Source organism: Phyllobates terribilis, unplaced genomic scaffold (assembly GCF_046119375.1).
Source record: "Phyllobates terribilis strain yellow unplaced genomic scaffold, ASM4611937v1 Scaffold_8__6_contigs__length_399053987, whole genome shotgun sequence".
NCBI classification, from domain to species: domain Eukaryota; kingdom Metazoa; phylum Chordata; class Amphibia; order Anura; family Dendrobatidae; genus Phyllobates; species Phyllobates terribilis.
Window position 1 is genome coordinate 205054916 of NW_027362768.1, and position 14702 is coordinate 205069617.

Below are 14702 nucleotides of genomic sequence, written 5' to 3' on the forward strand. Positions count from 1 at the left end.
CGCCGCAGCAACATCCAGGGACGGACGCGAGCAAAAGCCGCAGCAACATCCATGGACGGACGCGAGCAACATCCAGGGACAGAAGCGAGCAACTGCCGCAGCAACATCCAGGGACGGACGAGAGCAACCACCGCTGCAACATCCAGGGACGGACGCGAGCAACCGCCGCAGAAACATCCAGGGACGGAAGCGAGCAACCGCCGCAGCAACATCCAGGGACGGACGCGAGCAACCGCCGCAGCAACATCCAGGGACGGACGAGAGCAACATCCAGGGACGGACGCGAGAAACCGCCGCAGCAACATCCAGGGACGGACGCGAGCAAAAGCCGCAGCAACATCCAGGGACGGACGCGAGCAACCGCCGCAGCAACATCCAGGGACGGACGCGAGCAACCGCCGCAGCAACATCCAGGGACGGACGCGAGCAACCGCCGCAGCAACATCCAGGGACGGAAGCGAGCAACCGCCGCAGCAATATCCAGGGACGGACGCGAGCAACCGCCAAAGCAACATCCAGGGATGGACGCGAGCAACATCCAGGGACAGAAGCGAGCAACTGCCGCAACAACATCCAGGGACGGATGAGAGCAACCACCGCTGCAACGTCCAGGGACGGACACGAGCAACCGCCGCAACAACATCCAGGAACGGACGCGAGAAACCGCCGCAGCAACACCCAGGGACGGACACGAGCAACCGCCGCAGCAACATCCAGGGACGGAAGCGAGCAACCGCCGCAGCAATATCCAGGAACGGACGCGAGCAACCGCCGCAGCAACATCCAGGGATGGACGCGAGCAACATCCAGGGACAGAATCGAGCAACTGCCGCAACAACATCCAGGGACGGACGCGAGCAACCGCCGCAGCAACACCCAGGGACGGACACGAGCAGCCGCCGCAGCAACATCCAGGGACGGACGCGAGCAGCCGCCACAGCAACATCCAGGGACGGACGCGAGCAACCACCGCAGCAACATCCAGGGACGGACGCGAGCAACCGCCGCAGCAACATCCAGGGACGGACGCGAGCAACCGCCGCAGCAACACCCAGGGACGGACACGAGCAACCGCCGCAGCAACATCCAGGGATGGACGCGAGCAACCGCCGCAACAATATCCAGGAACGGACACGAGCAACCGCCGCAGCAACACCCAGGGACGGACACGAGCAACCGCCGCAGCAACATCCAGGGACGGAAGCGAGCAACCGCCGCAGCAATATCCAGGAACGGACGCGAGCAACCGCCGCAGCAACATCCAGGGATGGACGCGAGCAACATCCAAGGACAGAAGCGAGCAACTGCCGCAACAACATCCAGGGACGGATGAGAGCAACCACCGCAGCAACATCCAGGGACGGACGCGAGCAACCGCCGCAGCAACACCCAGGGACGGACACGAGCAACCGCCGCAGCAACATCCAGGGATGGACGCGAGCAACCGCCGCAACAATATCCAGGAACGGACACGAGCAACCGCCGCAGCAACACCCAGGGACGGAAGCGAGCAACCGCCGCAGCAATATCCAGGAACGGACGCGAGCAACCGCCGCAGCAACATCCAGGGATGGACGCGAGCAACATCCAAGGACAGAAGCGAGCAACTGCCGCAACAACATCCAGGGACGGATGAGAGCAACCACCGCAGCAACATCCAGGGACGGACGCGAGCAACATCCAGGGATGGACGCGAGCAACCGCCGCAACACGCAGGGACGGACGCAAGCAACCGCCGCAGCAACATCCAGGGACGGACGCGAGAAACCGCCGCAGCAACATCCAGGGATGGACGCGAGCAAAAGCCGCAGCAATATCCAGGGACGGATGCGAGCAACATCCAGGGACAGAAGCGAGCAACTGCCGCAGCAACATCCAGGGACGGACGCGAGCAACCGCCGCAGCAACATCCAGGGATGGACGCGAGCAACATCCAGGGACAGAAGCGAGCAACTGCCGCAACAACATCCAGGGACGGATGAGAGCAACCACCGCTGCAACGTCCAGGGACGGACACGAGCAACCGCCGCAACAACATCCAGGGACGGACGCGAGCAACCGCCGCAGCAACATCCAGGGACGGACGCGAGCAACCGCCGCAGCAACATCCAGGGACGGACGCGAGAAACCGCTGCAGCAACATCCAGGGACGGACACGAGCAAAAGCCGCAGCAACATCCAGGGACGGACGAGAGCAACATCCAGGGACGGACGCGAGAAACCGCCGCAGCAACATCCAGGGACGGACGCGAGCAAAAGCCGCAGCAACATCCAGGGACGGACGCGAGCAACCGCCGCAGCAACATCCAGGGACGGACGCGAGCAACCGCCGCAGCAACATCCAGGGACGGACGCGAGAAACCGCTGCAGCAACATCCAGGGACGGACACGAGCAAAAGCCGCAGCAACATCCAGGGACGGACGAGAGCAACATCCAGGGACGGACGCGAGAAACCGCCGCAGCAACATCCAGGGACGGACGCGAGCAAAAGCCGCAGCAATATCCAGGGACGGACGCGAGCAACCGCCGCAGCAACATCCAGGGACGGACGCGAGCAACCGCCGCAGCAACATCCAGGGACGGACGCGAGAAACCGCCGCAGCAACATCCAGGGACGGACGCGAGCAAAAGCCGCAGCAACATCCAGGGACGGACGCGAGCAACATCCAGGGACAGAAGCGAGCAACTGCCGCAGCAACATCCAGGGACGGACGAGAGCAACCACCGCTGCAACATCCAGGGACGGACGCGAGCAACCGCCGCAGAAACATCCAGGGACGGAAGCGAGCAACCGCCGCAGCAACATCCAGGGACGGACGCGAGCAACCGCCGCAGCAACATCCAGGGACGGACGAGAGCAACATCCAGGGACGGACGCGAGAAACCGCCGCATCAACATCCAGGGACGGACGCAAGCAAAAGCCGCAGCAACATCCAGGGACGGACGCGAGCAACCGCCGCAGCAACATCCAGGGACGGACGCGAGCAACCGCCGCAGCAACATCCAGGGACGGACGCGAGCAACCGCCGCAGCAACATCCAGGGACGGAAGCGAGCAACCGCCGCAGCAATATCCAGGGACGGACGCGAGCAACCGCCAAAGCAACATCCAGGGATGGACGCGAGCAACATCCAGGGACAGAAGCGAGCAACTGCCGCAACAACATCCAGGGACGGATGAGAGCAACCACCGCTGCAACGTCCAGGGACGGACACGAGCAACCGCCGCAACAACATCCAGGAACGGACGCGAGAAACCGCCGCAGCAACACCCAGGGACGGACACGAGCAACCGCCGCAGCAACATCCAGGGACGGAAGCGAGCAACCGCCGCAGCAATATCCAGGAACGGACGCGAGCAACCGCCGCAGCAACATCCAGGGATGGACGCGAGCAACATCCAGGGACAGAAGCGAGCAACTGCCGCAACAACATCCAGGGACGGACGCGAGCAACCGCCGCAGCAACACCCAGGGACGGACACGAGCAGCCGCCGCAGCAACATCCAGGGACGGACGCGAGCAGCCGCCACAGCAACATCCAGGGACGGACGCGAGCAACCACCGCAGCAACATCCAGGGACGGACGCGAGCAACCGCCGCAGCAACATCCAGGGACGGACGCGAGCAACCGCCGCAGCAACACCCAGGGACGGACACGAGCAACCGCCGCAGCAACATCCAGGGATGGACGCGAGCAACCGCCGCAACAATATCCAGGAACGGACACGAGCAACCGCCGCAGCAACACCCAGGGACGGACACGAGCAACCGCCGCAGCAACATCCAGGGACGGAAGCGAGCAACCGCCGCAGCAATATCCAGGAACAGACGCGAGCAACCGCCGCAGCAACATCCAGGGATGGACGCGAGCAACATCCAAGGACAGAAGCGAGCAACTGCCGCAACAACATCCAGGGACGGATGAGAGCAACCACCGCAGCAACATCCAGGGATGGACGCGAGCAACATCCAGGGATGGACGCGAGCAACCGCCGCAACACGCAGGGACGGACGCAAGCAACCGCCGCAGCAACATCCAGGGACGGACGAGAGCAACCGCCGCAGCAACATCCAGGGACGGACGCGAGCAACCGCCGCAGGAACATCCAAGGACAGACGCGAGCAACTGCCGCAGCAACATCCAGGGACAGACGCGAGCATCCGCCGCAGCAACATCCAGGGACGGACGCGAGCAACCGCCGCAGCAACACCCAGGGACAGAGGAGAGCAACCGCCGCAGCAACATCCAGGGACAGACGCGAGCAACCGCCGCAGCAACATCCAGGGACGGACGCGAGGCAAACGCCGCAGCAACATCCAGGGACGGACGCGAGCATCCGCCGCAGCAACATCCAGGGACGGAAGCGAGCAACCGCCGCAGCAATATCCAGGGACGGACGCGAGCAACATCCAGGGACAGAAGCGAGCAACTGCCGCAACGACATCCAGGGACGGATGAGAGCAACCACCGCTGCAACATCCAGGGATGGACACGAGCAACCGCCGCAGCAACATCCAGCTACGGACGCGAGCAACCGCCGCAGCAACATCCAGGGACGGACGCGAGCAACCGCCGCAGCAACATCCAGGGACGGACGCGAGCAACCGCCGCAGCAACATCCAGGGACGGACGCGAGAAACCGCCGCAGCAACATCCAGGGACGGACGCGAGCAAAAGCCGCAGCAACATCCATGGACGGACGCGAGCAACATCCAGGGACAGAAGCGAGCAACTGCCGCAGCAACATCCAGGGACGGACGAGAGCAACCACCGCTGCAACATCCAGGGACGGACGCGAGCAACCGCCGCAGAAACATCCAGGGACGGAAGCGAGCAACCGCCGCAGCAACATCCAGGGACGGACGCGAGCAACCGCCGCAGCAACATCCAGGGACGGACGAGAGCAACATCCAGGGACGGACGCGAGAAACCGCCGCAGCAACATCCAGGGACGGACGCGAGCAAAAGCCGCAGCAACATCCAGGGACGGACGCGAGCAACCGCCGCAGCAACATCCAGGGACGGACGCGAGCAACCGCCGCAGCAACATCCAGGGACGGACGCGAGCAACCGCCGCAGCAACATCCAGGGACGGAAGCGAGCAACCGCCGCAGCAATATCCAGGGACGGACGCGAGCAACCGCCAAAGCAACATCCAGGGATGGACGCGAGCAACATCCAGGGACAGAAGCGAGCAACTGCCGCAACAACATCCAGGGACGGATGAGAGCAACCACCGCTGCAACGTCCAGGGACGGACACGAGCAACCGCCGCAACAACATCCAGGAACGGACGCGAGAAACCGCCGCAGCAACACCCAGGGATGGACACGAGCAACCGCCGCAGCAACATCCAGGGACGGAAGCGAGCAACCGCCGCAGCAATATCCAGGAACGGACGCGAGCAACCGCCGCAGCAACATCCAGGGATGGACGCGAGCAACATCCAGGGACAGAATCGAGCAACTGCCGCAACAACATCCAGGGACGGACGCGAGCAACCGCCGCAGCAACACCCAGGGACGGACACGAGCAGCCGCCGCAGCAACATCCAGGGACGGACGCGAGCAGCCGCCACAGCAACATCCAGGGACGGACGCGAGCAACCACCGCAGCAACATCCAGGGACGGACGCGAGCAACCGCCGCAGCAACATCCAGGGACGGACGCGAGCAACCGCCGCAGCAACACCCAGGGACGGACACGAGCAACCGCCGCAGCAACATCCAGGGATGGACGCGAGCAACCGCCGCAACAATATCCAGGAACGGACACGAGCAACCGCCGCAGCAACACCCAGGGACGGACACGAGCAACCGCCGCAGCAACATCCAGGGACGGAAGCGAGCAACCGCCGCAGCAATATCCAGGAACGGACGCGAGCAACCGCCGCAGCAACATCCAGGGATGGACGCGAGCAACATCCAAGGACAGAAGCGAGCAACTGCCGCAACAACATCCAGGGACGGATGAGAGCAACCACCGCAGCAACATCCAGGGACGGACGCGAGCAACCGCCGCAGCAACACCCAGGGACGGACACGAGCAACCGCCGCAGCAACATCCAGGGATGGACGCGAGCAACCGCCGCAACAATATCCAGGAACGGACACGAGCAACCGCCGCAGCAACACCCAGGGACGGAAGCGAGCAACCGCCGCAGCAATATCCAGGAACGGACGCGAGCAACCGCCGCAGCAACATCCAGGGATGGACGCGAGCAACATCCAAGGACAGAAGCGAGCAACTGCCGCAACAACATCCAGGGACGGATGAGAGCAACCACCGCAGCAACATCCAGGGACGGACGCGAGCAACATCCAGGGATGGACGCGAGCAACCGCCGCAACACGCAGGGACGGACGCAAGCAACCGCCGCAGCAACATCCAGGGACGGACGCGAGAAACCGCCGCAGCAACATCCAGGGATGGACGCGAGCAAAAGCCGCAGCAACATCCAGGGACGGATGCGAGCAACATCCAGGGACAGAAGCGAGCAACTGCCGCAGCAACATCCAGGGACGGACGCGAGCAACCGCCGCAGCAACATCCAGGGATGGACGCGAGCAACATCCAGGGACAGAAGCGAGCAACTGCCGCAACAACATCCAGGGACGGATGAGAGCAACCACCGCTGCAACGTCCAGGGACGGACACGAGCAACCGCCGCAACAACATCCAGGGACGGACGCGAGCAACCGCCGCAGCAACATCCAGGGACGGACGCGAGCAACCGCCGCAGCAACATCCAGGGACGGACGCGAGAAACCGCTGCAGCAACATCCAGGGACGGACACGAGCAAAAGCCGCAGCAACATCCAGGGACGGACGAGAGCAACATCCAGGGACGGACGCGAGAAACCGCCGCAGCAACATCCAGGGACGGACGCGAGCAAAAGCCGCAGCAACATCCAGGGACGGACGCGAGCAACCGCCGCAGCAACATCCAGGGACGGACGCGAGCAACCGCCGCAGCAACATCCAGGGACGGACGCGAGCAACCGCCGCAGCAACATCCAGGGACGGACGCGAGCAACCGCCGCAGCAACATCCAGGGATGGACGCGAGCAACATCCAGGGACAGAAGCGAGCAACTGCCGCAACAACATCCAGGGACGGATGAGAGCAACCACCGCTGCAACGTCCAGGGACGGAAACGAGCAACCGCCGCAACAACATCCAGGGACGGACGCGAGCAACCGCCGCAGCAACATCCAGGGACGGACGCGAGCAACCGCCGCAGCAACATCCAGGGACGGACGCGAGAAACCGCCGCAGCAACATCCAGGGACGGACGCGAGCAAAAGCCGCAGCAACATCCAGGGACGGATGCGAGCAACATCCAGGGACAGAAGCGAGCAACTGCCGCAGCAACATCCAGGGACGGACGAGAGCAACCACCGCTGCAACATCCAGGGACGGACGCGAGCAACCGCTGCAGAAACATCCAGGGACGGAAGCGAGCAACCGCCACAGCAACATACAGGGACGGACGCGAGCAACCGCCGCAGCAACATCCAGGGACGGACGAGAGCAACATCCAGGGACGGACGCGAGAAACTGCCGGAGCAACATCCAGGGACGGACGCGAGCAAAAGCCGCAGCAACATCCAGGGACGGAAGCGAGCAACCGCCGCAGCAACATCCAGGGACGGAAGCGAGCAACCGCCGCAGCAATATCCAGGGACGGACGCGAGCAACCGCCGCAGCAACATCCAGGGATGGACGTGAGCAACATCCAGGGACAGAAGCGAGCAACTGCCGCAACAACATCCAGGGACGGATGAGAGCAACCACCGCTGCAACGTCCAGGGACGGACACGAGCAACCGCCGCAACAACATCCAGGGACGGACGCGAGCAACCGCCGCAGCGACATCCAGGGACGGACGCGAGCAACCGCCGCAGCAACATCCAGGGACGGACGCGAGAAACCGCTGCAGCAACATCCAGGGACGGACACGAGCAAAAGCCGCAGCAACATCCAGGGACAGACGCGAGCAACATCCAGGGACAGAAGCGAGCAACTGCCGCAGCAACATCCAGGGACGGACGAGAGCAACCACCGCTGCAACATCCAGGGACGGACGCGAGCAACCGCCGCAGAAACATCCAGGGACGGAAGCGAGCAACCGCCGCAGAAACATCCAGGGACGGACGCGAGCAACCGCCGCAGCAACATCCAGAGACGGATGAGAGCAACATCCAGGGACGGACGCGAGAAACCGCCGGAGCAACATCCAGGGACGGACGCGAGAAACCGCCGGAGCAACATCCAGGGACGGACGCGAGCAAAAGCCGCAGCAACATCCAGGGACGGACGCGAGCAACCGCCGCAGCAACATCCAGGGACGGACGCAAGCAACCACCGCAGCAACATCCAGGGACGGACGCGAGCAACCGCCGCAGCAACATCCAGGGACGAACGCGAGCAACCGCCGCAGCAACATCCAGGGACGGACGCGAGCAACAGCCGCAGCAACATCCAGGGACGGACGCGAGCAACCGCCGCAGCAACATCCAGGAACAGACGGGAGCAACCGTCGCAGCAACATCCAGAGACAGACGCGAGCAACCGCCACAGCAACATCCAGGGACGGACGCGAGCACCCGCCGCAGCAACATCCAGGGACGGACACGAGCAACATCCAGGGACGGACGCGAGAAACCGCCGCAGCAACATCCAGGGACGGACGCGAGTAAAAGCCGCAGCAACATCCAGGGACGGACGCGAGCAACCGCCGCAGCAACATCCAGGGACGGACGCGAGCAACCGCCGCAGCAACAGCCAGGGACGGACACGAGCAACCGCTGGAGCAACATCCAGGGACGGACCCGAGCAACCGCCACAGCAACATCCAGGGACGGACGCGAGCAACCGCCACAGCAACATCCAGGGACAGACGCGAGCACCCGCCGCAGCAACATCCAGGGACGGACGCGAGCAACCGCTGAAGCAATATCCAGGGACGGATGCGAGACAGCGGAGAATAACGGCGGATATGCAGCGAAAAGAAATAGTCCTGCACATCATTACTGAACGGGACCCCGCACCTTGGGGAGACCCCTCCGTCCACCGAGAGCCCCCCAGTCCTGCACATCATTACTGTACGGGGTCCCACACCCTGGGGAGACCCCTCCGTTCACTGAGAGCCCACCCAGTCCTGCACATCATTACTGTACAGGGCCCCGCACCCTGGGGAAATCCCTCCGCCCACCGAGAGCTCCCCAGTCCGGCACATCATTACTGTACGGGGCCCAACACCTTTGGGAGACCCCTCCGCCTACCGAGAGCCCCCCAGTCCTGCACATCATTACTGTACGGGGCCCCGCACCTCGGGGAGACCCCTCAGTCCGCTGAGAGCCCCCCCCCTCCGACAGCGCTCCCTCCATTACGTAATGCAGCCAGTGACTTCTCAGGTGACAATCGGACCTTGGACTCTGGGGGCCTTACTTGGACCATATCTGGGTGAGGAGGGCTTTATATTTAGGGGGCCGCACTCTGGCTCTATCCTGGAGGGCTTACCTCAGAACCGTATGCTAGGGGGTTTAAAATTAAGGGGCTGCACTCCGGCATTATCCATCCGAATCCCAAGATCCGCACTTAGACCGTATCCTGGGGGCTACATCCTAGGGGATGGTTATATCCCGGAGGCCCTGCTCGGACCGCACCCTGGGGGGGGTTTATATCCAGGGGCCGCACTCGGACCGTATCCTGGTTCGGTTATATCCGGTAGGTCGCACTCGGAGGGATCTGGGGGGGGGGGGTATATATCCTGGGGGCCGTGCTCAGACTGTATCCAGGAAGGGCTGCATCCTGTGGGGATTGCTATATCCCGGGGACCGCACCCTAGGGGGTTTATATCCTGGGATCGTCCTCGGACCGGATCAAGGGGGGCTGCATCTCGAGGGGGTTATTTTCCAGAGGCAGCACTCGGACTGTATCCTGGGGGAATAATATCCGGGGTGGGTGGTCACACTCGGACCGGATCCTGGGGGGCTGCATCCTTGGGGGTGGTTACATCCTGGAGGCCGCACTCGGACTGCATCCTGGGGGAGTTATATCCCAAGGGCTGAACTCGGACCGGATCTGGGGGGGGGGGGGGCCGTGCTCAGACCGTATCCTGGGAAGTGTTTATATACAGGGGATCACACTTGTACCGTATTCTGGGGGGCTGCATCCTAGGGGGGTTATATCCTGAGGGGTTTATATCTTGGGGGGGGGGGGTGTCGCACTCGGACCATATCCTGGAGATTAAATACTGGGGACTCCCTCATACGCGGCCCCGGCTCCCTCATACGCGGCCCCGGCTCCCTCATACGCGGCCACAACTCCATCATACGCAGCCCCGGCCCCCTCATACACGGCTCCGGCTCCCTCATACACGGCCCCGACTCCCTCATACACGGCCCCGACTCCCTCATACATGGCTCCGGCTCCCTCATACACGGCTCCCTCATACACGGCCACGACTCCCTCATACACGGCCCCGACTCCCTCATACACGGCTCCGGCTCCCTCATACACGGCCCCGACTCCCTCATACACGGCTCCGACTCCCTCATACACGGCTCTGACTCCCTCATACACGGCCACGACTCCCTCATACACGGCCACGACTCCCTCATACACGGCTCCGACTCCCTCATACACGGCTCCGACCCCCTCATACACGGCTCCGACCCCCTCATACACGGCTCCGACCCCCTCATACACGGCTCCGACCCCCTCATACACGGCCCCGGCTCCCTCATACACGGCTCCGGCTCCCTCATACACGGCTCCGACCCCCTCATACACGGCTCCGACTCCCTCATACACGGATCCGACCCCCTCATACACGGCCCCGACCCCCTCATACACGGCTCATAAATTTACTGCAGCACAGATTCATCTCAGTAAAGTCCAGACCCTGAGATCAGGAATAGGACGGACATTTATAGGACAGTTCAGAACTTTCCCAAATTCTTATGAAAAAATATTCCCCACAAACTGCATTGAACAACTGCACCCGATTTATTATAGATTATAGGAGTCGGAGTCGCTCCATTTTATACCGACTCCACCAAAATGGGCTCCAACTCCACAGTCCTGGTTCCCTGGGGGGGGGCTGCATATAACCAGGGGTCGAACTCGGACTGTTCCCTGGGGGGCTCTCTCCGGGGGTGTCACACTCGGACCGTATCCTGGGGTGCTCTATCTGGGGGGGGGGGGGGGGAGTCACAATCAGACCATATACTAGGGGGATTATATCTGGGGGGCTGCATATATCCAGGGGTCGCACTCGGACCGTGTCCTGGGGGGCTGCATATATCCAGGGGTCGCACTCGGACCGTGTCCTGGGGGGCAGCATATGTCCAGGGGTTGCACTCGGACCGTGTCCTGGGGGGCTGCATATATCCAGGGGTCGCACTCGGACCGTGTCCTGGGGGGCTGCATATATCCAGGGGTCTGCATATATCCGGGGGGTCGCACTTGGACCGTTCCCTGGGGGGCTGCATATATCCGGGGGTCGCACTCGGACAGTGTCCTGGGGGGCTGCATATATACGGGGGTCGCACTCGGACCGTGTCCTGGGGGGCTGCATATATATGGGGGTCACACTCAGACCGTGTCCTGGGGGGCGGCATATATCCAGGGGTCGCACTCGGACCGTGTCTTGGGGGGCTGCATATATCCGAGGATCGCACTCGGACAGTGTCCTGGGGGGCTGCATATATATGGGGGTTGCACTCGGACCGTTCCCTGGGGGGCTGCATATATCCAGAGGTCGCATTCAGTCCGTATCCTGGTGGGCTACATATATCCGGGGTTCGCACTCGGACCGTTCCCTGGGGGGGGGGGCTGCATATATCCGGGGTCGCACTCGGACCGTGTCCTGGGGGGGGGCTGCATATATATGGGGGTCGCACTCGGACCGTTCCCTGGGAGGCTGCATATATCTGGGGGTCTGCATATATCCGGGGGGGTCGCACTTGGACCGTTCCCTGGGGGGCTGCATATATCCGGGGGTCGCACTCGGACAGTGTCCTGGGGGGCTGCATATATACGGGGGTCGCACTCGGACCGTGTCCTGGGGGGCTGCATATATATGGGGGTCACACTCAGACCGTGTCCTGGGGGGCGGCATATATCCAGGGGTCGCACTCGGACCGTGTCTTGGGGGGCTGCATATATCCGAGGATCGCACTCGGACAGTGTCCTGGGGGGCTGCATATATATGGGGGTTGCACTCGGACCGTTCCCTGGGGGGCTGCATATATCCAGAGGTCGTATTCAGTCCGTATCCTGGGGGGCTACATATATCCGGGGTTCGCACTCGGACCGTTCCCTGGGGGGGGGGCTGCATATATCCGGGGTCGCACTCGGACCGTTCCCTGGGGGGGGCTGCATATATCCAGGGTCGCACTCGGACCGTTCCCTGGGGGGCTGCATATATCCGGGGGTCGCACTCGGACCGTATCCTGGGGGGCTACATATATTTGGGGGTCGCACTCGGACCGTGTCTTGGGGGGCTGCATATATCCGAGGGTCGCACTCGGACAGTGTCCTGGGGGGCTGCATATATCCAGAGGTCGCATTCAGTCCGTATCCTGGGGGGCTACATATATCCGGGGTCACACTCCGGCCGTTCCCTGGGGGGGGGCTGCACTCGGACTGTTCCCTGGGGGGCTGCATATATCCGGGGGGTCGCATTCAGGCCATATCCTGGGGGGCTGCATATATCCGGGAGTCGCACTCGGACCGTTCCCTGGGGGGCTGCATATATCCGGGGGTCGCATTCAGACCATATCCTGGGGGGCTGCATACATCCGGGGGTCGCACTCGGACTGTGTCCTGGGGGGCTGCATATATATGGGGGTCGCACTCGGACTGTGTCCTGGGGGGCTGCATACATCCGGGGGTCGCACTCGGACTGTGTCCTGGGGGGCTGCATATATATGGGGGTCGCACTCGGACTGTATCCTGGGGGGGGCAGCATATATCCGGGGTCGCACCAGGCACGTTTCGGGGACACCTCTATGGGGGCTCACGATGCGGCCGTTACCTGGTGGGGGCGGCGGGTCCATCTCGATGTAGAAGATGAGCTCAGCGGAGTAGGGCATGATGAGCAGCTCGGGGCTGCCGGAGCGCTGATGGGCGCAGGGGCTCTGATGGTTGCCGGAGCGCTGATGGTTGCCGGGGCTCTGATGGTTGCCGGGGCTCTGATGGTTGCCGGGGCTCTGATGGTTGCCGGGGCTCTGATGGTTGCCGGAGCGCTGATGGTTGCCGGGGCTCTGATGGTTGCCGGGGCTCTGATGGTTGCCGGGGCTCTGATGGTTGCCGGGGCTCTGATGGTTGCCGGAGCGCTGATGGTTGCCGGGGCTCTGATGGTTGCCGGGACTCTGATGGTTGCCGGGGCTCTGATGGTTGCCGGAGCGCTGATGGTTGCCGGGGCTCTGATGGTTGCCGGAGCGCTGATGGTTGCCGGGGCTCTGATGGTTGCCGGAGCGCTGATGGTTACCGGGGCTCTGATGGTTGCCGGAGCGCTGATGGTTGCCGGGGCTCTGATGGTTGCCGGGGCTCTGATGGTTGCCGGAGCGCTGATGGTTGCCGGGGGGCTGCGGGTTGCCGGGGGGCTGCGGGTTGCCGGGGGGCTGCGGGTTGCCGGAGCGCTGATGGTTGCCGGGGCTCTGCTCGCTCCCGTACATGCTGCCGCCCCGCTCCCATCTCCTCTCTCCTCCGCTCATCACATTATATGAGCAGCGTGCGCCAACCGGCAACTTGCTGGACGACACCACTGCACTACCAGGGGGCGGCGGGCGGAGACACACCGGACACAGCTCTACTGAACACGGAGTTCACGACAGCATCCGGAAAGAGCGAGACAAGGGGAGGGAAAACCTCCGAGGAGTCCCGGTATCGCCAAAACGACCCCAAAAACATGACCGCTCCTGGGGCCTGGGGACAGGGGCCCCCGCAACAATAGGGGAGAAGACTCTACTTGGTAGGTTCCGAAAACTGGCCCCAAGCCAAAGCCGTTACAGGCAGGGGGCGGGGCCAGCGGGCATAGACGTGAAATTATGATTGGCTGCAGGAGAAGCGCGGTGGGGAGGGCAGGGCGGCGCTTATTGGCTGAAAGGAATCCATGGGCGGAACGGTATCTGAGCTCGGGCTCTTTGTCTGCCGGAGAACGCGAGAGATGAGGAGACGAGAACGACTCGACACCGCCCCTCCGCCATAACAGCCAATCAAATGGCCTGGCGAAAAAGCGGTGCCATTGATTGGCTGTTGCAGTTACTAAGAGGGGCAAATGGAAAGAAAAGGGTTCGAAGTAGTCAGTGAAGAGGCGCAAGTGACGACGTAGACGGGATGTCCGAGGAAGACAGGGAGAAGAGGAAGATGAGGGAGAAGAGGAAGATGAGGGAGAAGAAGAGAAGTATGAGGGAGAAGAGAGAGATGAGGGAGAAGAAGTGAAAGATGAGGGGGAAGAGGAAGATGAGGGAGAAGAAGAGAAGTATGAGGGAGAAGAGGAAGATGAGGGAGAAGAGAAAGCTGAGGGAGAAGAGGAAGATGAGGGAGAAGAAGTGAATGATGAGGGGGAAGTGGAAGATGAGGGAGAAGAAGAGAAGTATGAGGAAGATGAGGGAGAAGAAGAGAAGTATGAGGGAGAAGAGGAAGATGAGGGAGAAGACGAGGAAGATGAAGGAGAAGAAGA

The 14702-nt window shown here is 62.8% G+C and overlaps 1 protein-coding gene across 2 annotated transcripts in view; it reads right to left on the reverse strand.

Moving 5' to 3' along the window:
* PIK3R3 (phosphoinositide-3-kinase regulatory subunit 3) overlaps positions 1-14018 on the reverse strand; it is a 49290-nt gene extending 35272 nt beyond the window's left edge. Inside the window, exon 1 of one of the 2 annotated variants that reach the window (XM_073644047.1) lies at positions 13053-14018. In XM_073644047.1, coding sequence (XP_073500148.1) covers positions 13053-13734 — 682 coding nt within the window. In that variant the 5' untranslated portion in view covers positions 13735-14018. The remainder of the gene's footprint in view (positions 1-13052) is intronic. The other variant, XM_073644045.1, reaches the window with a different exon arrangement.
* Positions 14019-14702: the final 684 nt, after the last annotated feature.